This window comes from Oncorhynchus gorbuscha, linkage group LG19 (genome assembly GCF_021184085.1).
Source record: "Oncorhynchus gorbuscha isolate QuinsamMale2020 ecotype Even-year linkage group LG19, OgorEven_v1.0, whole genome shotgun sequence".
Classification (NCBI taxonomy): domain Eukaryota; kingdom Metazoa; phylum Chordata; class Actinopteri; order Salmoniformes; family Salmonidae; genus Oncorhynchus; species Oncorhynchus gorbuscha.
This window is the reverse complement of record NC_060191.1, coordinates 15,948,720-15,971,524: the sequence shown is the minus strand read 5'-3', so window position 1 is coordinate 15,971,524 and position 22,805 is coordinate 15,948,720. Positions and strand designations below refer to the sequence as shown.

Below are 22,805 nucleotides of genomic sequence, written 5' to 3'. Positions count from 1 at the left end.
TAGGGCGGCACACAAATGGACCAGCGTTGTACAGGTTAGGGTTTGGCCGGGTTAGGTCGTCACTGTAAAATAATAATTTGTTCTTAACTGACTTGCCTAGTTAAATAAATAAAATAACGTTTTAATCGACTACATCAGGCAGTACAGTAGGACTCGGCTAGGCCACTACCCTCTCTTTCTGTGGCACTAAGGGCCAACTTGCCTGATCACTCTGCAAGTGTAAGGAGAGAATCTGCACACCTAAGCACGAAGCCTACCACACCTGAATAAATTAACCTTCTGAATACAGCAAATACATTGTCAACTAGAACTAGTTGGGGACAGTAGCCTGATTTTTCAGTGGGTGCTGTCCTACTATGCATCCAGGTACATATTTGCAGGTGCTGGAGTTCTAGGTGAAATCATGACAAATAAAAAATAAAAACACAGGGACCTCCCAGGTTGCACAGTGGTTAAAAGGGCTGTACTGCAGCGCCAGCTGTGCCACCAGAGACTCTGGGTTTGCGCCCAGGCTCTGTCGTAACCTGGCCGCGACCGGGAGGTCCGTGGGACGACGCACAGGGAGGGAGGCTAGGGAGGGGTTGGCCGGTAGGGATGTCCTTGTCTCATCGTGCACCAGCGACTCCTGTGGCGGGCCGGGCGCAGTGCACGCTAACCAAGGTTGCCAGGTGCACGGTGTTTCCTCTGACACATTGGTGCGGCTGGCTTCCAGGTTGGATGCGCGCTGTGTTAAGAAGCAGTGCGGCTTGGTTGGGTTGTGTATCGGAGGACGCATGACTTTCAACCTTAGTCTCTCCCGAGCCCGTACGGGAGTTGTAGCGATGAGACAAGATAGTAGCTTCTAACAATTGGATACCAAGAAATTGGGGAGAAAAAGGGGTAAAATGCACACACAATAAAAATAAAATAAATAACTGTTCAGGTGAGTGATTTTTATTTGAAAAGCAGTGTTTTCCTGTTTATTAGCCATTAGCCCATTGAAATTACATGAGGAATATTGTTTCTAAAGACTACAAAATGGAATGAGCATTATGATGCATTTACATTCGATGGCAGCCAGGTTAAAATCCACAAAAAAATAAAAATGCAAGATTTGAGTTATTAGTCCACTGTTGATGCAGTCCCAAAATGTTTTGCATTTCAGAAGTAAAGTATTCAAGATATTGGACTTTCAAGATGCTGTGTCACCAACCACATCATCATGCAGAGCAAAATAAGTCATATGATGCAAAACGTGACACTTTGCTTTTTTTAAGTCCAATATCTTAAACTTGACTGCTGACATGCAAAACTTTTAGAAAAATACCTAAATATAGTTTGAGTGGATTTTTCCTTTAACATTATATGGTGAATATTTAAACAATACTATGCAACTCTATGTCTAGAATTAGAAAAATATTCAATATGCTCAGTTGGTCTAACTAATTATAAACTGGGTGGTTCGAGCCCTGTGAATGCTGATTGGCTGAAGCCCGTGGTATATCAGGCTGTATACCACGGGTATGACATGTATTTTTACTGCTCTAATGACGTTGGTAACCAGTTTATAATAGCAATAAAGCACCTCGGGGGGGTTGTGGTGTATGGCCAATATACCACGGCTGCCTGCTATGGCGGACGCACGGTCTACTCAGCATGTAAGGGCTGTAATCCAGGCACTCCGCGTTGCGTCGCGAAATGATAACAGCCCTTAGCGGTGGTATATTGGACCTATACCACACCTCTCGGGCCTTATTTCTTAAATATATGGCTCTGGGCACAGGTGTTTATTAAAAATGCACAGGCCACAAGGACGCTATCAAGTGTGATACTGTAGCCTCAAACGCTTTTTGTTGTTGGTGGCAACTAGGCTACACCCTGTTGCTGCACTGTTTACAATAAAAGCTATTTCTAACCCAATACATGTGTTGTGAACTGCCACTAATCTAGGATGATGATAGAGGAAATAAAAGGCGCAGGGGGACGTAAGGAATTGAAGAAGAAGCGTGGTCCTGGGGAAAGAGGATCAAGGACACGCAACAGCCCTAGGGTTGTATTTGGAACAGACCAAGTGACAATGCACCTGCTGGCACCAGAGAGAAACATATACTTCGATTGCCAACTGAGCCACACCTTAAGAGCAAAAGCACCGCGTAGCCTACTTTACGCCGAAACTCTGGTTACCGAGTGAGATAGTGTCACGGTCAGAAAAGAGTCTAGTCAAATTAGTTGATGGACACAAGTAGACTTTGTTTATTCATCATTTATTTCACGACCGTAAGAAGGAAAACGTTAGCCTGAAAAAAACGTTAAGACCTAGTGTACACCTGCACGTTGATTGGATCGTAACTGAAACCTCCCCAGCAGGTGACACAACCAACAGATCCGTGGTTAGAGTAGAAGATAACAACGTAGGCTGCTGGTGAATTTCTATGGTTGTTTTTGAAATATGTTTGTCTTACCTTGAAAAGTCAGCAACGTGACCACGCTGAACAGTCCGATCATTTTTGTGAAGTCATGCCAATTTCGAGCGTCTTCTCTGGACATGCTGCCTGTGCTCTGATTTAAATGAATCTTATGCCGTTGATAAAAACAACCTCTATCCGTGGCTTTTCCGGTTTGAACTTAATCGTGAACTAATCAGAAGTCAGTTTTCAAACGTCCTTCACTGACTGCGCGTCTTTCAGAGCCTGTTAAAAATAATACAAATCATGTCCAAGCGACGCTGACAAGAAACTCACAATTGTATATTTCTCGCTTAGCTAAAAATGTGTTTTGTGGATTGGACTGCGTGCGCTCTTCAACTATTTCCACACTGCGGAGAGATCTCTACTGGGTGTGATGTCATGGACTATCCCTAGGCAACGTCACAGTTCCTTGAAATCAAACGATATGTGGCTGGAGTTTAGAAACTCCCAAAAGGATGAGAATATTGAGGAATTATACTTTTTAAAAGATTGTGTTATCCAAAACGGAAACCTTGTTGATTTCCAGCCCTGACTGGACAATATAGTTAATAGGGCGCACACTTACATTTGTTTAGCCTCAAGGCGTATAGCCTGTATTTTACCAAAAATAAACTAGGCATATTCGTCAATGTACCCTCTTCAGTTTTCTACTGTCTTTTTATTTTAAATAAAAACATTTCGATGGAGGATGCTACAAACTTCACGTTTTGATTTAGAAAAAAAATCTACCTGTAATGTGTAGGCTAATTTATGGGAAAGTACACCCTCTCCAATATTTTACACTGATTAGGTCAATTGTAATACATGTACCATTCAATAATCGAATTCTAGGCACAACAGCCCAGCAGTGGTGGAATGAGGCAAATGGATGATTATTGCGCCCTCTGCTGTTTGGCTCTAACGTCCCACAATCATGACATTACTCAAGTGTCGCAATACAATTAACACTGGAACAAACGTTACAATCCAATAACCACTAACATTGATTTCACAATCAAATGATGACACTCAGGTGTGATTCTAAATATCTTGATTAGCTGCATTAAAACAGGGCTGGAACTGAAGCTTGCACACCCAGATCAGATCTCTAGGTCGGGGTTAGTCACCCCTGCATCCTCTAATCAAAAAACAGCATTTTCTTATTGTCCACCAAAGCAACATTGCAAAGCCATATTATCATCCAGCTTTAAGGCTAATCTGTAAACCCATGTGTTTTACAGACGTGCAGAGAACATTGATTCATTGTAATTCCCTCCTTCTCATCACATATTTCACTCTTTTCCCCGAACCTCTCATTTTCTCTCCTCTGCTCTCCCCTCTCCTTTTCTTCTCTCCTCTGTCAGTCCACAATGTTCACCTCTGAATTCTCCCAATCTATTTTCACTTTCAATACTCTGAGCCCTTCCCCTATATAGGGGCCTAACTCGTTTTCCCCCTCTCCCCTCATCCCTCACTCATCTGGCCAATGTTATGTCTGGATTTGGTCACTCTTCCCTCTCCTCGTATTGTCCCTCACTTTCTTTATCCCGGCCTTGTCTTTCACTCCTCTCTCTTCGTTTTCCTCTCCACTCCTGTCACCCTGTCCTGGGGTTGCCTGTGGGTCTGTGACTAGGATAGTGGAGTTCATAGTTGTCTGGTATTAGCTCATTGGCAGCACTCATTAAACTGAGCCAGAGCTTAGAGTGATTATTTATCCATGAGGGAGGAGATCAGTACACCCATGCTCTCTCTCTTGTCTCTCTCTCAATTCATTTCAAAGAGACTTATTGGCATGGGAAACATGTGTTTATATTGCCAAAGCAAGTGAAATAGATGAAAACAAAAGTGAAATAAACAATGAAAAATGAACAGTAAACATAACACTCACAAAAGTTTTAAAATAATTTAGACGTTTCAAATGTTCTATTATTGGCTATGTACAGTATTATAACAATGTACAGATAGTTGAAGTCTCTCTCTCTCTCTCTCTCTCTCAGCATCTCTGGTTTCTATCATTCACCCTGTCACTACTTCTCTTTCTGTTGCTACTTTCTCTCTTTTACTGTATTTTCCAATTTCTCACATTGTCATACATCTTTCTCTCTTCCTCATTTATCTCCCCCTCTCTCTCTCCATTGTCCCATCTTTCTCTTTCTCCCACACCCTTCCCCTCTTCTCTCTCTCCCATGTCTCTCTCTCTCTCTCTCTCTCTCTCTCTCTCTCTCTCTCTCTCTCTCTCTCTCTCTCTCTTTCTCTTTCTCTCTCTCTCCCCTCTCTCCCCGTCAGCTCAGTGGTAATTAAGAGTGTATCTGGTAATGGAGTAATGGAGCTCAGAGGAGCTGATAGCACCGTTAGCTTAATTAAACACATTTATGGGATGTAAAGACATTTAGCCCAGGGGTTCCACTGCTCCCACTATAACCCAAACTCTTTATTGTTCTCTCTTTATCTCTCTAACTTCCTCGTTACCTCTCTCTGTCTTTCTCCCTCACTTTCACTCTGTTCCTCTCCTCATCTCTCTCTCCACTTTATTGGTCCTTTTCCCTTTCTCCCTGTCACATATACTGTACGTGCTTGTTCCTTTTGTCATTCTTCAACCCCAGTATTGAGGTCATCGTATGGATTTTATCCCAAGTGAAGTTCTTCCCTCTCTGTTCAAGAACATACACAGTACAGTGCCTGAGCTGCAGCATGAGTTTACATCATCATGTAGCCTGGTGTGTGTGTGTGTGTGTGTGTGTGTGTGTGTGTGTGTGTGTGTGTGTGTGTGTGTGTGTGTGTGTGTGTGTGTGTGTGTGTGTGTGTGTGTGTGTGTGTGTGTGTGTGTGTGTGTGTGTGTGTGTGTGTGTGTGTGTGTGTGTGTGTGTGTGTGTGTGTGCGTGCGTGTGTGTGTTGCCTGTGTGCGTGTTTGTGTTTCTGTACTAGCCTTTTCCCCCTGTGCCAGTCCTATAAGTGTTTATCAGTCACCAACAGTGGACACAGTGACACTCTCTTCCTGAACACTATCAAGGTTTTGGACAGGTCGTATCCTGTTCAAAGTAAAGACACAAGTTCGGCCCCAAATTACACCATATCCCTTATATATTGCACTACTTTTGACCGGTACTATTTGCCCCGGTCAAAAGTAGTGCACTAAATAGGGTATAGAATGCCATTTGAAACGCAACCACATTCCCTGTTAATGACAGTTATAGAATACAGAAATGTTGCTAGTAAACTGGAGATGAGAAGGGTGTTGTTGTTTGTGGTGGTGGTGGGTGCTAGTGGAGAGAGTGTGTGGGTCTGTGTGTGAGTTGACTTAACACCTGCTCAGCTGCCTCCACTTGGACCATGGAGTTTAGATGTCTCCTCTTTGTTCTTATTTCTTCTTCGGCGGTGCTCATCACTCAATCTGACACGACCACTAAAGGTATGGTGAAATTTTAACCATTGATAGCTGACATCGCACAAATAACCTTCACTTGCAATTATTCTCCCATACAACTGTTGTGACTGGGTTACCCACTCGTTTTGAAGCTGAAAACGAATGTGGGATTCTTCAGTCGGGGATCAGTGGATCTTTTATCAGAAAGCATATGGAAGACATAACATAGAAAATAATCAAGGTAGTATTTTATAAATAAGGTAGTATTTTATAAATAAGGTAGTATTTTATAAATAAGGTAGTATTTCAGTAGAGGTTTAGAAATATTCCTGTCATTTGGAGGTCAAAGCAGGGATACACATCTCTAATCCGTCCAGTCTGGCTGGCTCTCAACTCTCCTTGGCGTTTAATTGGTCCATTAATGCCATTGATTAGGCTTAAAGAGTCCACAACACACTGGCTCTTCCTGATCTAAATCAGTTACTGATTATAAAGGAAGGATAAAAACCTGGGTTGCGTTCGAACTGGCACTCTATTACCTATATAGTGCACTACTTTGTAGCAGGGCTCTAAGAAGTAGGGTGCCATTTGAGAGTCCCCTCGAAGCAGAGATGAGCGTCTCTGGGTTAAGTCTGAGTGTTGATTGTGGCTCCAGAACTAGTCACCTCTTATCTCCTCGGGTCGATTCTATCAGTAGTGAGGCCAGAGCCTGATCCAACTGCAACCCCATTCTACGAGCACCTTACGTTTTTACAGAGCACATAGAGCAGGATAGGTGTGAGCAGCCATGGCAGGAGTTCCCCTGTAAGCCCACTAGAAGGTTAGACCTATCACTATTTCACTCACTTGTTTTTGTGTGTGGTTTTTGTCGTCATCAGACCCTGACTGGAGTGATGTCGTCGTGACAATGGTTGGCAGGGAAGTCACCTTACCCTGTGTTGATTGGCCTCTCACGGGCTCTGTGAGCATTAATTGGAAGATGAAGTCTCCCGGGGTGGACCACTGGAAACTGGTCCTCTCAGCCAATGAGAGGCAGCAGTTCTCGGGCGCAGCCTCAAAGGCTTCCATGCGATTGGTTGACTCAAACTTTCAGGAAACTGGGGACTTCTCTCTACTGTTTGTCCCCAAAATGGAGGACAAGGGTCGCTACTCCTGTCTGATTAAACAGCAAGAGAAGAAACTGAGAGAGAAGATCATACTATTAGCCATCCTCACAGGTATAGAACTCTGGTCCTGTACACAAACCTACCGTTATAGTATGTCCATATACATGTAATATACAGTTGAGATGGTATTGATACAAATATTTTGTGTAAATAATTTCCCATGCACACTTTATTTGACACAATCAGGTCCGACTGTAGTATCAATATCCCACATGTTTTTTTATCTCTTCTTTCGTTCCTCCTATTTCCTACCTCCTACATCGGTCCCAGTCTCTATCTTTCCTTCAGCCACTCTCCCTCACCACAGCACACTGCGTCTGATGGCAGAAGTGTCCCCTGCCTCCGCCGTTTCTGAGGTAACCTGGCTGTCCCCTGGCGGGACGCCGCTACGATTGGCAAGGAGGTCAGGGGGGGGTGTTGCCAAGCTGCCCCAGATACGCTTCACTGACCAAGGGGTATACATCTGCCAGGTATACCCAAGGGGTAACAGCAGCTCCCCTATGTTCCCCTTCACTGTGGACCTCCGCGTGGATGGTGAGATATGACGGGGGGTGGAGAGAGCCAGGAAAGGGTGTAGTGACATAATTGGAATCTGGGATGAATCTCAATACTCCAAGTAAAGCATTGTATTTAGATCGGCATTGTATTGGCATTGTTATGTAATTGACTAGTATTTATATGTGCTCCCACTATAACAACTGCTCCCACACTAACCCAAATTCTTTATTTCTGTCCCTTTATCTCTCTCACTCCCTTTCTCCCTCTCTCGCTCCCTCCCACCCTCTCCCGCTCACCCTCTCTCTCTCTCTTTCTAGGTTTGAATGTGGCCTCGTTCACCAATATAAGCCATAGTGAGTGACGTCACAGTGTACAGTAGACTCTAGTCTAGCTAAAACACGGAGTCAGCAGCCTCTGGATCAAGCAGCACAATACAAATTGACATTACTGTGGGACCAGCTCTCTCTCAGAAACATAACGACATAATCCCTGTTGCTGCAGTGCACCTCTCTCTCTATCTCTTTTTCTTTTCCTCTGTCTGTTCTGTTCCTCTCCAAACTGCCATCTCTGTCACTCATCCTCCCCTCTAATACTCTCAACCCCACAATCTTCCCCACATATTTCTCTCACCGTCCCCCCACCACTCTCTCTTCTTATCTCTCACGTTCTCTCTCACTTACGCACCTCTCATTCTCTTTCTCTCCCCCATTCCCCCCGTTCTCTCTTTCTCTCCCTCCCTCCCCCTCCCTCTCCTCTCCCCCTCCCTAGGTGCTCAGATCTCTATGGCCAGTCTCACCCAGACCCCTCTCACCCTCGCCTGCCCTCCGATGCGGGGTGATTATGTCCTGCTCTATTGGAAGCCTCCAGACAGCAGAAACATTAACACCACAACCCTGGTCTACGGGTACGACCGCTGGAGGGACCGCACAGAGAAGAGCAAGGTACACCCAGAAGAGGATGTGTGTGTATATGTTCATGCTTACGTGCGTTTCAACTGAGTTCCTCTACAGGTTTGTTCCTTCAAGGGGGTTTTCCTAGCTACAGTGCTTCTGTTTCTGCCTGTTCCACAGGGTCCAGGCCGGGTTACTGTAAAAGCACTTTATGACAACTGCCGACGTAAAAAGAGCCTTTATAAATGAATGTGATTGAATTAATTTGATTGATCTAGACTCATGCCCAGCTGAGCCTGGACGGGCCATTGTCTACCCCAAAAGAGGGTTTCTTCTCCTTCCTGCTGAGCCCGGGGCTGAATGACGGAGGCCTCTACATGTGTGAGGTCTTCCTCAATGACAACGCGTTCAGCCAGAGGACCCTACTTAGCATCCTCCAAGGTACAGAGGGGAAGAGGGAGGAGTGAAGAGAGAAGTGTGATTAATTTATGCCTGAAATAGAGATATCGGTATGAATAAAAACAAAGACTAAAAATACTGTCCAACTCACACACACGCAGAAACACACACATACTCACACACCTGTCTGTCCATTTTTGTAGTCTCGGAAGTCTTTAATAATCACTGTCCCTCTGGCAGCCATCACAGCTGCCCAGACATGACCAAGTGATCTGTCACTGTCACCCTGCTCCACACGTCTGTCACACACACACACACACACACACACACACACACACACACACACACACACACACACACACACACACACACACACACACACACACACACACACACACACACACACACACACACACACACACACACACACACACACACACACACACACACAAAGCCCCGCGGACCCATATATTTTTTATCTTGCCTCATTATGGGTGTAATTATGTACGATTATACCTGCCGCACTCCCACCAGGGCTGTGGGAGGCACACATTAAACACTGTAATCACTGACAGAGACGTGTGTGTCTGTAGGGCTTGATTACACCCAGATTGATCCTCATTGGGGTTTGATGAGACATGGGGCATCAGTCACCATCAGGCGACACATTAGAAGCAATTCTGTGTAATGAATATATATTATTTTGAACAATCTCTGATTCTCTCATTTTTTCTTTTCATCCACCCCACCCCCCCTAACTCACCTTCCACCTCTCCTTGCCCCCTTCTCTTTTTGTCCCCTGACTACCACTTATTGGTACTTCCTTCACTCTCTCCTTATCCCTACCTCACATTATCTTTTTCTTTCCTACTCCCTTGCCTTCCACTCTCCTCTCCTCTCCTTTCCCCTTTCTCACTATCCCTCCATCCCAGTGAAAGCCAGACATTCTCCATCAGCCCTGGTCCTGACGTGTCATTATACAGAACGCTCCCAGGTAGGTAACCATCCCCTGACTGGCAACATTCATGCCTCATCTCTTCACTTTCAAATCAAATCAAATCCAATTTTATTTGTCACATACACATGGTTAGCAGATGTTAATGCGAGTGTAGCGAAATGCTTGTGCGTCTAGTTCCGACAATGCAGTGATAACCAACAAGTAATCTAACTAACAATTCCAAAACTACTGTCTTATACACAGTGTAAGGGGATAAGGAATATGTACATAAGGATATATGAATGAGTGATGGTACAGAGCAGCATACAGTAAATGGTATCGAGTACAGTATATACATATGAGATGAGTGTGTAGACAAAGTAAACAAAGTGGCACAGTTAAAGTGGCTAGTGATACATGTATTACATAAGGATGCAGTCGATGATGTAGAGTACAGTATATACATATGCATATGAGATGAATAATGTAGGGTAAGTAACATTATATAAGGTAGCATTGTTTAAAGTGGCTAGTGATATATTTACATCATTTCCCATCAATTCCCATTATTAAAATGGCTGGAGTTGGGTCAGTGTCAATGACAGTGTGTTGGCAGCAGCCACTCAATGTTTGTGGTGGCTGTTTAACAGTCTGATGGCCTTGAGATAGAAGCTGTTTTTCAGTCTCTCGGTCCCAGCTTTGATGCACCTGTACTGACCTCGCCTTCTGGATGATAGCGGGGTGAACAGGAAGTGGTTCGGGTGGTTGATGTCCTTGATGATCTTTATGGCCTTCCTGTAACAACGGGTGGTGTAGGTGTCCTGGAGGGCAGGTAGTTTGCCCCCGGTGATGCGTTGTGCAGTCCTCACTACCCTCTGGAGAGCCTTACGGTTGAGGGCGGAGCAGTTGCCGTACCAGGCGGTGATCAGTTAGCTGATGTGTGGTGAGCTTTCAGGCACAAAATGGCTCCTTGAGCACCTGGGCTGAGTTCATTAGGCACAAAACGGAAAACTGATTGAAACAGGGAAGGACAACCTGGACTATTGCATAGTCCCCTGAACACGGCCCTGGTGTATGAAGAACACACTGTATAAGCACAATCCATCTCCTCCATCCACCAGGTGAAGCGGGTGGTGTGGAGCCACCAGAACCAGAGTCGCACGCTGAAGTGGAGCTCCTCTGGCCCGGGTCGCCTCAGCACAGAGGTCCCCCTGTCCCCCACCCAGAACACGGCTGGGAACTACACCTGCACCATGCAGCTGCAGAACGGACAAGCGGTCAAGGCAGTTTACACCGTCAAACTGCCCCCGAAAGGTGGAGAGAACCGAACGGTCCAACTTGGGTCTTTAGATATAGATCTAAGATCAGCTTACTCCTCTCCTAATAATCGATAATGCTAAAAATGCTCAACTTTTCTCAGATCAGTGTCAACTAACTGTACCGAGCAGGACCAACAATAGGCCTATATGTTTGTCCAAATAGGTCCCTTTACAATGCTTCCTTTCCTTCTTGCTATCATCTTATCCTTTCTACCTCGCACCTACAAGAGCGTCTGCTAAATGACTTAAATGTAATGTAATGTAATGTACACAGTCAGTTCCAGGGGTGGTCTGGGCCGATGTGTTAGAAATGTCAGGGCCGATTTCTGGTCCCAGTCCGCCCCTGGTAAGTTCCCATCAGTGATTCTCATCAGTGATTAACAGAAGGGGAAAGTATATTTAAACCACTCAGATGGAATCATACAAACAGAGAAGTTGTAAAACCAGGAAGTTATGTAACTCATCTGTTTGCATGTTTCCATTTGAGAGCTTCAAATATACTTTGCTCTTTAACACCATTATAGCCAATACCACTATAATCATTATGACCAAATAGGCTCTCATCCAAGTCCATGTTTACTGAACATGAACCTCCTCTATCAGTGGTCCCCAACAGCACACGCGGACAAGCACACCTGATTCAACTCTTTGAGGGCCTTATGATTAGTTGCTAGGTTGAATCAGGTGTGCTTGTCTGGGGCTACAATAAAAATGTGTACTGTTGGGCGTACTAGAGGACCGGAGGTGGGAAACACTGCTCTAGATCAGTGGTTCCCAACCTTTTTGGGTTACTGTTTCACCAACAGAATTTTTACCAGTAGGCCTATGGTCTCATGAGTCTTCTCAAGTACCCTCTGTGGATAGGCCGAGTACCTCCAGGGGTCCTAGTACCCCTGGTTGGGAATCATAGCTCTAAATCCTAAGCACACCAGACATCCCTTCCCAACAGAGAGAAGTGAACAGCAGGCTAGCTCAGCTGCTAATCCGTCAGCTATGTAAACACACCTGCCTGTGTTTATCCCTCTCCCCCGTCGCTCCAGTCCTTCAGTGCTGGATGTGTGCCCACTCCATTCTCATCTCGTTATCTCCAGGGCCCTGTTGTGAGCTAACCAATCAGCCCAGAAATGGAATAGGCAGGATGAACTCTAAATTCCAATTCTAAATTCCAATTCTAAAGGCACTGAATTCTGCGTGAGGATTTGCCAAGTATTGACTGAAGAAAACGTCCACATGACACCCAATATGGTCACATGTCTGATCCAGCAACACACCACAGAGCAATGCTTTGATTGGGAGTCTAATTGTCTGTTTCACTATTCTATTCTATTCTATTCTATTCTATTCTATTGCATTATATCCTATTCTACATCCTTAACCCATTGTTCTGTTGCTTATCACAGCCAGACAAGTTGACCTGAAGTTGCTCTACAACCACTATAAAACGCTTCACAGAGCACTGACCTTGTAGCCCCGCCTGCCTGCCTGCTCGCCTGCCTGACTGCCTGCCCGTGTGCCTGCCTGGCTGAGTGACAGACTGTTTATGGCTTCTGTCCCAACGGAGGTAATGGGTTGTCACTGTCATCACCACCAGACCCGCATGGGTTCAAATAGTATTGGTTTCCCTGTCTCTCTGTGTCTGTCTGTGTCACTCTCTCTCTCTCTCTTTCTCTCTCTCCCTCTCTTCACACCCCCACACTTCTTCAGATGATAAGTGTAAATGGTGAGGGAGGACACCAGGACAGCTCTCTGGAATGTATTCACATTCATTGTATCTGAGGAAGCACACACAGCCACAGAAGGATCTGACAGTTGAATGAATCTCCTAATGGGGATGAGCTCACTACCAATACCCCCATACATCACTGATACCGAGGAGCCATGATGATGACACACAACAAAGCAATGTTTTAACAAGAGTAATGGATATGCAAAGGGAAGTGTTTAGAATGAGCTGTTTGTGAGGGCTGTTTGAACGTTGTATTGTGGTCTTGTTCTCCCATTTACTCTCTTATTGGGATGTGGGAGAGAAGAGAGGAGATGGGAGGCAGGGAAAGAGAGAGAGCGAGATGGGAGGCAGGGAAAGAGAGAGAGCGAGATGGGAGGCAGGGAAAGAGAGAGAGCGAGATGGGAGGCAGGGAAAGAGAGAGAGCGAGATGGGAGGCAGGGAAAGAGAGAGCAAGATGGGAGGCAGGGAAAGAGAGAGATCGAGATGGGAGGCAGGGAAAGAGAGAGATCGAGATGGGAGGCAGGGAAAGAGAGCGAGCGAGATGGGAGGCAGGGAAAGAGAGAGAGCGAGATGGGAGGCAGGGAAAGAGAGAGAGCGAGATGGGAGGCAGGGAAAGAGAGAGAGCGAGATGGGAGGAAATAATAGAGGAACAGAGGGGAGCAAATAGGGAAAGAGGGAGGGATGGATGATAGACCCACATAAGAAAATAATATAGTATACTATGGAATAAATATTGTACTATTACTATATTTATATACTATAATATTCACTGTAGTGTTTTTGCAGACATTACCATAGTATTTACTCAGTGTTTAAAAAAAAAATCTTTGATGTAGAAGTGGGTGCTTTCCCCTTGAGGAAACCTACTGGACAAATACTATAAGAGGAAATGTTCCATAACCTGTAGGACTGTAATATGAATGGATTGTTCAATGCTTCTGCTCTTTTCTATAACCTGTAGGGAACACAACATATAGGCTATATTTGGCATGTAGGTTTCTCACTCATGGGTGGCACAATTTTAATTTTAATTTATCCTTTATTTAACTAGGCAAGCCAGTTAAGAACAAATTCTTATTTACAATGATGGCCTAGGAACAGTGGGTTAACTGCCTTGTTCAGGGGGCAAAACGACAGATTTTTACCTTGTCAGCTCAGGGATTCGATCTAGCAACCTTTCAGTTACTAGTCCAACGCTCTAACCACTAGGCTACCTGCCGCGGCAACTTGGGATATGGGGGATGGGAATGGGTGGGGTATATGCAAATTCAATACTGCAGTATTACTATAGTTTAAAAAACAATAGTGTTTATGTGGATAAAACTGTAGTGTTGTGTCTCTGGCTTGTCATTAAATGTGAAGACCGTTATTTTATCAAACCAATTCTCTGTAATTATTATTATTATCATCAGTTCTCATTCCTAACGTCATAAAATTCTTGGCTATCTGCACGAACCCAGCCTTTACTATGAATCATCCATACACCTATTGGCTCAATTATTTATTTACTAAATAATTAAACAATTACAGAATATACAATACATAATAACATTATAGAGTGAATATTGTCCCTAGTGGACTTAACAAAAAACTGTTTGGTTATAACATGATAGATTCAGAGACAAGAGAAGGGGGTTTTGGAAGGAAGACTAAGGAACATGGGTCTCTATCGGACCTGGGAAGCTATTCTCACATAAATACATATGCCACTAACGATCGCTCATTCGGAAAAGTAATGCATTGTATTTACGTGAAGCTGGCTTCGATAGTTGAGCTGGTGATGTGAGCCTCTGGTTTGCCCAGTCGATGTTGCCATTGTCCTTTGTAGATTCTTCCGGGATGTTGTGTGAGAGGTTCACATGGTCTGAGAGGTTCATCTCACTCCGTTATTTGGAATTGAGTTCCACCGAGGCTTTTATTCAAGAGTGGAAAAGGGTTGGTTCATCATTTCCAACCAATCTTTATTCATTTGGGTGTCACTACTGACTTAGTTAACTTCTTGCGTCGAGCCATCCCGGATCCGGGATCGTGACTACAGCCTCAAGGCCATTACCATAACGCAACGTTAACTATTCATGAAAATCGCAAATGAAATTAAATAAATATGCTAGCTCTCAAGCTTATCCTTTTGTTAACAACACTGTCATCTCAGATTTTCAAAATATGCTTCTCAACCATAGCAAAACAAGCATTTGTATAACAGTATTGATAACTAGCGTAGCATTTAGCGTTAGCATTCAGCAGGCAACATTTTCACAAAAACCAGAAAAGCATTCAAATAAAATAATTTACCTTTGAAGAACTTCGGATGTTTTCAATGAGGAGACTCTCAGTTAGATAGCAAATGTTCAGTTTTTCCTGAAAGATTATTTGTTTAGGAGAAATCGCTCCGTTTTGTTCATCGCGTTTAGCTACGAAAAAAACCTGTATCCAGGAGTGTAATTCTATTCGCAAGCTCATTAGCATAACACAATGTTAACTATTCATGAAAATCGCAAATGAAATGAAATAAATATGCTAGCTATCAAGCTTAGCCTTTTGTTAACAACACTGTCATCTCAGATTTTCAAAAATATGCTTCTCAACCATAGCAAAACAAGCATTTGTGTAACAGTATTGATAGCTAGCGTAGCATTCAGCAGGCAACATTTTCACAAAAACCAGAAAAGCATTCAAATAAAATATTTTACCCTTGAAGAACTGTGGATGTTTTCAATGAGGAGACTCTCAGTTAGATAGCAAATGTTCCATTTTTCCTGAAAGATGATTTGTTAAGGAGAAATCGCTCCGTTTTGTGCGTCACGTTTGGTTACCAAAAAAACCCGAAAATTCAGTCATCAAAACGCCAAACTTTTTACCAAATGAACTCCATAATATCGACTGAAACATGGTAAACGTTGTTTAGAATCAACCCTCAAGGTGTTTTTCACATATCTCTTCGATGATATATCGTTCGTGGAAGTCTCCTCTCTCCCCTGAATCACATGGATGAATGCATGCAGCTTGGAGATTACGCAGCAATTTCGACAAAGGACACCGGGCGGACACCTGGTAAATGTAGTCTCTTATGGCCAATCTTCCAATGATATGCCTACAAATACGTCACAATGCTGCAGACACCTTGGGCAAACCGCAGAAAGCATAGGTTCGTTCAGGGCACATTCACAGCCATATAAGGAGACAATGGAAAACAGAGCCTCAAAAATTCTGCTCATTTCCTGTTTGAAGTTTCATCTTGGTTTCGCCTGTAGAATCAGTTCTGTGGCACTCACAGATAATATCTTTGCAGTTTTGGAAACGTCAGAGTGTTTTCTTTCCAAAGCTGTCAATTATATGCATAGTCAAGCATCTTTTGTGACAAAATAGTGCGCTTAAAACGGGCACGTTTTTTAATCCAATAATGAAATAGCGCCCCCATAGCTTCAAGAGGTTAAACTTTACATGGGTGGCCAATTCTCTCATTTTAAAGGTTAACATGACATTACATAGACAGGGGCGGCAGGGTAGCCTAGTGGTTAGAGCATTGGACTAGTAACCGAAAGGTTGCAAGTTCAAATCCCCGAGCTAACAAGGTACAAAATCTGTTGTTCTGCCCCTGAACAGGCAGTTAACCCACTGTTCCTAGGCCGTCATTGAAAATAAGAATTTGTTCTTAACTGACTTGCCTAGTAAAATAAAGGTAAAATTAAAATTAAAAAACATCATTTCGCAAATAGTTTAATCTTTTACTCATTCATTTTATACAAGAATTAGATGCAAGCCTCGTAACTGAGGAACCTGTATAAACAGAGTTAGGGTAATGTGGCTGTATTGTCTTTCATGAGGTCACAAACATGAAATGAAATGGACTGGGTCGTAGCTGGCTTCTCCACCGACCGTTTACACATTCTCCAAAATAGGAATATTGTTCAATTCTCAAATTCTGTGATGTAGTAGAATTTGGCGGGAGAGTTCCTTCCTTGTTTTACTGTGACCCTCTCTCTCCCATACTGCATGGTCAGGGAGACAATAGTCTCTGCAAGGAATTTACGACGTAGTTGTAAAGTCATAAAAACTGCCCCTCCCCTCCTAACAGGAGAGTGGGGGTTGTTCACATCTCTGCTTGTCAATTCACTGAAAGCGCTAGCGTCTTGACAGTAGTATTCTACAAAGTATTGTATAGTAAGTACTACACAGGATTGAGTGATACTACAGTGTGTAGTATATTATTTGACAGTATACTACAGTTTACTTCAGAATTTTATAGTAAGCACTACATGATTGACTGGATACTACAGTATGTAATATAGTATTCTACAGTATACTACAAAATGATATAGTAAGCACTACAGCGTGTAGTATAGTATTCTACAGGATACTACATCATTATAATGTAAGAAATACACGATCGAGGGATACTACTGTGTGTAGTATAGTATGCTGTAGTATACTACACATTCCTATAGTAAGTACCACACATGATCAAAGAATACTACAGTGTGGAGTACAGTATACTACAATATTCTATAGTAAGAAGTACATGGTCGAGGGATACTACAGTGTGGATAATATTTTGTAATGTGGGGAAGTGTGTAGGGAAAGGCAATTAGAGGAGAGCAGAGAGGAAGGAAGGGAGGGAAGGTGCACCCAGGCCATTGAGGAGTGATGGTATTTACCCCTCACCTTGCTTCACCCAATTACCATAATTCATGCAGTGTTAAAGAAGCTGGCACTGAGAACAGAGCAGGTCAACCTGGCCCAGGGGTCAACTCCCTGCCACCACACTATTCCAACACACACACACACACACACACACACACACACACACACACACACACACACACACACACACACACACACACACACACACACACACACACACACACACACACACACACACACACACACACACACACACACACACACACACACACACACACACACACACACACACACACACCACCACCACCCCCACCAATCAATTACACCTCACACAGCACTTCATGATTGATTAATTTGAAGCACCATGTATAAGTCAAGAAAGGAGGGCAAGGTGAAGGCCTGTAGAGGAAACTTCTATGAAAAACAAACTTCTGGACGTTTTTGGAATATATAATTAACAGTAGCATGTTAGTAATGGTCACATCGCTGGTATACAAATTAAGATATATATATATATATATATATATATATATATATATATATATATATATATATATATATATATAAAGATATACACTGGTGACATCAAAGTCTCTCTTATTTTCTGGATGCTTGTGAGCAGGTAGTTGTCACTGTGGTAACTGACACCTCCCACACAGCTCCCATGTCTCCCTGTGGCTGTGTTTGCATGAATGATGTCACCTCACCTCACCATGCAAACACACCAGACTAATGTATTCATGTCGCGTGTGGCGCTTTGTCAGTCTACAAATGGCTCATTTGAATATATGAGCTAATCACATGGTTATGTCATGTAATAATTCCGTGTCTCCCCTCCCAACCTTCTCTTTCATCGTTCTATTTCATCCAGAGTACTGTATGGAGTGTGAATAATACTGAGTGTCTTGCCATGATAAGGAGTTAGACATTTCAACATACCCACATTGACTCACCCTCCCATTTTGTCTTTCGCTATTTAGACAGGACCTCTCTGGAGCTAAACCAGGGATCAGGCCTGCCCCCTGCTGGGAATGAGACCACACTGTTTACTAATCATTGATTTACATTTACATTTACATTTAAGTCATTTAGCAGACGCTCTTATCCAGAGCGACTTACAAATTGATGTACAAGTATTTAATTCATACAACACTCATTAACTTATTATCTTTTTCTCTTTCTCACTTCTTTCTGTCCTCTTCTCTCAGACAACACAGAGAGCACTACTTCTATCTCTCCTCCTCACCCAGAGAGCAACAGTGCCTCGCTCCTTCCCTCCCTCCTCTCTGCTTTATTACTCCTGGTGCCCCTGGTTGCCGCGGTTGCTGGTGTGTTGCTATGGAGACAGAAAGACATTTCTCGCCGTGGTGAGTCTTCCGGCATTTTCTTTTCTGACATCCCTACCTCCTTCGTGTTCTCTCCATCTCTGGACCTGTCAAGTCCAGTGAGTGATCTGGGGCATGACATATTATGAGGTCGATGCAATGAATCTGGCAGTTTGCCTCTCACTGTGTGAGTGTGTGTGTGTGTGTGTGTGTGTGTGTGTGTGTGTGTGTGTGTGTGTGTGTGTGTGTGTGTGTGTGTGTGTGTGTGTGTGTGTGTGTGTGTGTGTGTGTGTGTGTGTGTGTGTGTGTGTGTGTGTGCGTGCGTGCGTGCGTGCGTGCGTGCGTGCGTGCGTGCGTGCGTGCGTGTATGTTTCTCCACAGGTATTGAACAGTCTCTCTCCCACTACTCTGGGGAAGTGGAAAATATCTATGAGAATCCTGAGGATGTCAGACAGGTGATGGATTCATGCCTTCTCTGTATCTCAATACTCTGATGAATCTCTGTTCTCTTCTCCCTCTCTCTCTCCTCCTTCTGTCTCCCCACCATTTCATTTCCTGTCTCTGACCCTCTGTTTCTGTCCCTTTCTTCTTCTCTCTTTGTTTTCCTTTGTTTCCCTGCTTCTTCTTCTTTACCCCTCATCTAACTCCCTGTCTCACCCTTTCTCTACATTTCTCTACCCCCCCCTATTCCTCTCTCTCTCTCTCTCTCTCTCTCTCTCTCTCTCTCTCTCTCTCTCTCTCTCTCTCTCTCTCTCTCTCTCTCTCTCTCTCTCTCACTCTGTGTGGTTATTGAACACTGTTTTCTCTCCTCTCTCCCTATAGACTTCTCCCCAGGGTTCAGTGTGGTTATTAAATACTGTTTTCTCTCCTCTCTCCCTATAGACTTCTCCTCAGAGTTCAGTGTACATGGTGAGTTATTGTGTTCTGTTCTCAGCATCACAGACACAGAAGCGTTCCCCTGAATCTGTGTGCGGAGGTGAGGTTGTAGTGGCCTCCCTTGCTAGTCTGTCCTCAGTGTGTGTGTGTGTGCGCATGTGCGTGTATGGGTGTGTGTGTTTCTCCCTCTTCTGTCAGCAGATATGTCTCCACCCATCAGTCCTGTGGTTCTAAAAACCTGTCGGTTCTTAACTGTCAGCCTTACATTAGTGATATTAACAAATCAATCGCATCCCACCCAGGAGGATGCCTTTAAATGTAATCTCCTCTCCCCCCCTTGTCTCTCTCTCCCTTCCTCCTCTTCACCCCCTTCTCCCCCTCTCTCTCCTCTCTCATTCTACAATGCCTCTGTCTTTCTCTTCTTCTCCTCCCCTCCTATCTCTCGCTGTACTATGCCCTTCTCCCTTCTCTTGGCCTCCCTCCCACCACTTCTCTCTCTCTCTCATCTTCTTCTCCTCTTCTTCTCAGGACCTGAAGCCCAGAGGGGAGGATGATGTCTATGAGGAATTGGATCGGTAAGAATTAAATAGCTCTGGGTCATGCGTGGTGTGTGTGTGTGTGCATTTCTGTCACAATTTTCCATCTGCCCTTCACAGGCCCTCTCACCCCCATCAACTCTGAACATCACTATGATACTGTCAACCTGGTGCTGCACGTCGGTAACATAATGTCACATAATGCACTGACAGTGAAGTGTGTGTGTATGGTTTGGGGTGTGACGTGCAGAACGTCATGGATGGGTGCATACGTTTGTGTGTGTGTACCTGTGTGTGTCTGTGTGCTTTAAGAGCGTGTTCTTTTTTCAGATACAAATCATGCAGCCTTCTGGAGACCTCCACATCGCAGGATTTATCAGCAAAAGCTTGAAGCAATATTATCTCTCCTCTGTTCAGTATATGGACATTTACAGTGCCTTGACTTTTTCCACATTTTGTTGTGTTACAGACTGAATTTAAATGGATTACATTGAGATTTTATCACTAGCCAACACACAATACCCAATAATGTCAAAATGAAATTAATAAAAATGAAAAGCTGAAATGTCTTGAGTCAATAAGTATTCAACCCCTTTGTTATGGCAAGCCTGAATAAGTTCAGGAGTAAAAATGTGCTTAACAAGTCACATAACAAGTTGAATGGACTCAGTCTGTGTGCAATAATAGTGTTTAACATGAGTTTTGAATGACTACATCATCTTTGTACCCCACATACACAATTATCTGTAAGGTCCCTCAATAGAGCAGTGAATTTCAAACACAGATTCAACCACAAAGACCATGGATGTTTTCCTATGCCTCGCAAAGAAAGGCACCTATTGGTAGATGGGTAAAAAATAAATAAAAGCAGACATTGAATATTTGTTTGAGGATGGTGAAATTCTTAATTACACTTTGGATGGTGTATCAATACACCCAATCATTTCAAAGATACAGGCGTCCTTCCTAACTCAGTTGCCGGAGAGGAATGTGGCAATAGAAATTAAACTTTATGTCCTGAATACGAAGCGTTATGTTTGGGGCAAACACAACACATCACTGACTACCACTCTTCATGGTGGTGGCTGCATCATGTTATGCGTATGCTTGTCATCGGCAAGTAAAAATAAATGTAATAGCCTCCCGAGTGGCGCAGCAGTCTAAGGCACTACATCACAGTGCCAGAGGCATCACTACAGATCCGGGTTGGGTCCCAGGCTGTATCGAGGGGCCGGGCGAGACCGGAAGACCATAAAGTGGCGCTCAATTGTCCCAGCATCGTCCCGGTAAGGGGAGGGTTTGGCCGGCCGGGATGTCCTTGTCCCATCGCGCTCTAGCAACTCCTGTGGTGTGCTGGGTACATGCACGCTGACACAATTTCCAGTTGGACGGTGTTTCCTCTGACACATTGGTGCATCTGGCTTCCAGGTTAAGTTAGCACTGTGTCAAGTAGAGGTCCGGCTTGGCAGGGTCATGTTTCGCCTCTCCCGAGTCTGTACGGGAGTTGCAGCGATGGGACAAGACTGTAACTACCAATTGGAAATCACAAAATTGGGGAGAAAAGGAGTAACAAAAAGTACAAAAATGTATAATATATATACATACAGTACCAGTCAAAAGTTTGAACACACCTAATCATTCAAGTGTTTTTCTTTTTTAAAAACTATTTTCTACATTGTAGAATAAGAAATAACACACATGGAATCATGTATTCACCAAACTGGTGTTAAACAAATCAAAATATGTTTTATATTTGAGATTCTTCAAAGTAGCCCTTTGCCTTGATGACAGCTTTGCACACTCTTGGCATTTTCCTTCACTCTGCGGTCCAACTCATCACAAACCATCTCAATTGGTGATTGTGGAGGCCAGGTCATCTGATGCAGCACTCCATCACTCTCCTTCTCGTTCAAATAGCCCTTACACAGCCTGGAGGTGTGATTTGGGTCATTGTCCTGTTGAAACAAATGATAGTCCCACTAAGTGCAAACCAGATGGGATGGCGTATCGCTGCAGAATGCTGTGGTAGCCACGCTGGTTAAGTGTGCCTTGAATTCTATATAAATCACTGACAGTGTCACCAACAAAGCACACCCACACCATCACACCTCCTCCTCTATGCTTCACGGTGGGAACCACACATGTGGAGATCATCCGTCTCACAAAGACACAGTGGCTGGAACCAAAAATCACAAATTTGGACTCATCAGACCAAAGGACAGATTTCCACCGGTCGAATGTCCATTGCTTGTGTTTCTTGGCCCAAGCAAGTCTCCTCTTCTTATTGGTGACCTTTAGTAGTGGTTTCTTTGCAACAATTCGACCATGAAGGCCTGATTGACGAAGTCTCTTCTGAACAGTTGATGTTGAGACGTGTCTGTTACTTGAACTCTGAATAATTTATTTGGGCTGCAATTTCTGAGGCTGGTAACTCTAATGAACATATCCTCTGCAGCAGAGGTACATCTGGGTCTTCCTTTCCTGTGATGGTCCTCATGAGAGACAGTTTCAATATAGCGCTTGATGGTTTTTGTGACTGCACTTGAAGAAACTTTCAAAGTTCTTTAAATTTCCCACATTGACTGACCTTCATGTCTTAAAGTAATGATGGACTGTCATTTCTCTTTGCTTATTTGAGCTGTTCTTGCCATAATGTGGACTTGGTCTTTTACCAAATAGGGCTATCTTCTGTATACCAACCC

At 43.8% G+C, this 22,805-nt stretch overlaps 2 protein-coding genes across 7 annotated transcripts in view; one reads left to right on the top strand and one right to left on the bottom strand.

Moving 5' to 3' along the window:
• Nucleotides 1–2,826, bottom strand: part of LOC124005724 (nectin-2-like) — a 99,270-nt gene extending 96,444 nt beyond the window's left edge. The window contains exon 1 of one of the 2 annotated variants that reach the window (XM_046315220.1): nucleotides 2,442–2,826. In XM_046315220.1, the coding sequence (XP_046171176.1) occupies nucleotides 2,442–2,526 (85 nt within the window). In that variant the 5' untranslated portion in view covers nucleotides 2,527–2,826. The remainder of the gene's footprint in view (nucleotides 1–2,441) is intronic. The other variant, XM_046315221.1, reaches the window with a different exon arrangement.
• LOC124005723 lies at nucleotides 886–20,624 on the top strand. Of its 5 annotated transcripts, XM_046315217.1 has the most exons (14): nucleotides 5,313–5,835; nucleotides 6,669–7,007; nucleotides 7,227–7,490; nucleotides 7,772–7,807; nucleotides 8,223–8,395; nucleotides 8,623–8,785; nucleotides 9,676–9,737; nucleotides 10,802–10,994; nucleotides 18,575–18,733; nucleotides 19,073–19,146; nucleotides 19,574–19,600; nucleotides 20,096–20,142; nucleotides 20,224–20,286; nucleotides 20,434–20,555. In XM_046315217.1, the coding sequence occupies exons 1-13, from the start codon at nucleotides 5,757–5,759 to the stop codon at nucleotides 20,246–20,248; spliced, it is 1,641 nt and encodes a 546-aa protein (XP_046171173.1). In that variant the 5' UTR covers nucleotides 5,313–5,756; the 3' UTR covers nucleotides 20,249–20,286; nucleotides 20,434–20,555. The 5 variants fall into 5 exon arrangements, with proteins under 5 accessions (XP_046171174.1, XP_046171173.1, XP_046171172.1 ...); XM_046315218.1 differs by lacking the exons at nucleotides 5,313–5,835; nucleotides 20,224–20,286 and adding an exon at nucleotides 886–922 and having other exon boundaries at nucleotides 20,434–20,624; XM_046315216.1 differs by having other exon boundaries at nucleotides 20,224–20,577.
• Nucleotides 20,625–22,805: the final 2,181 nt, after the last annotated feature.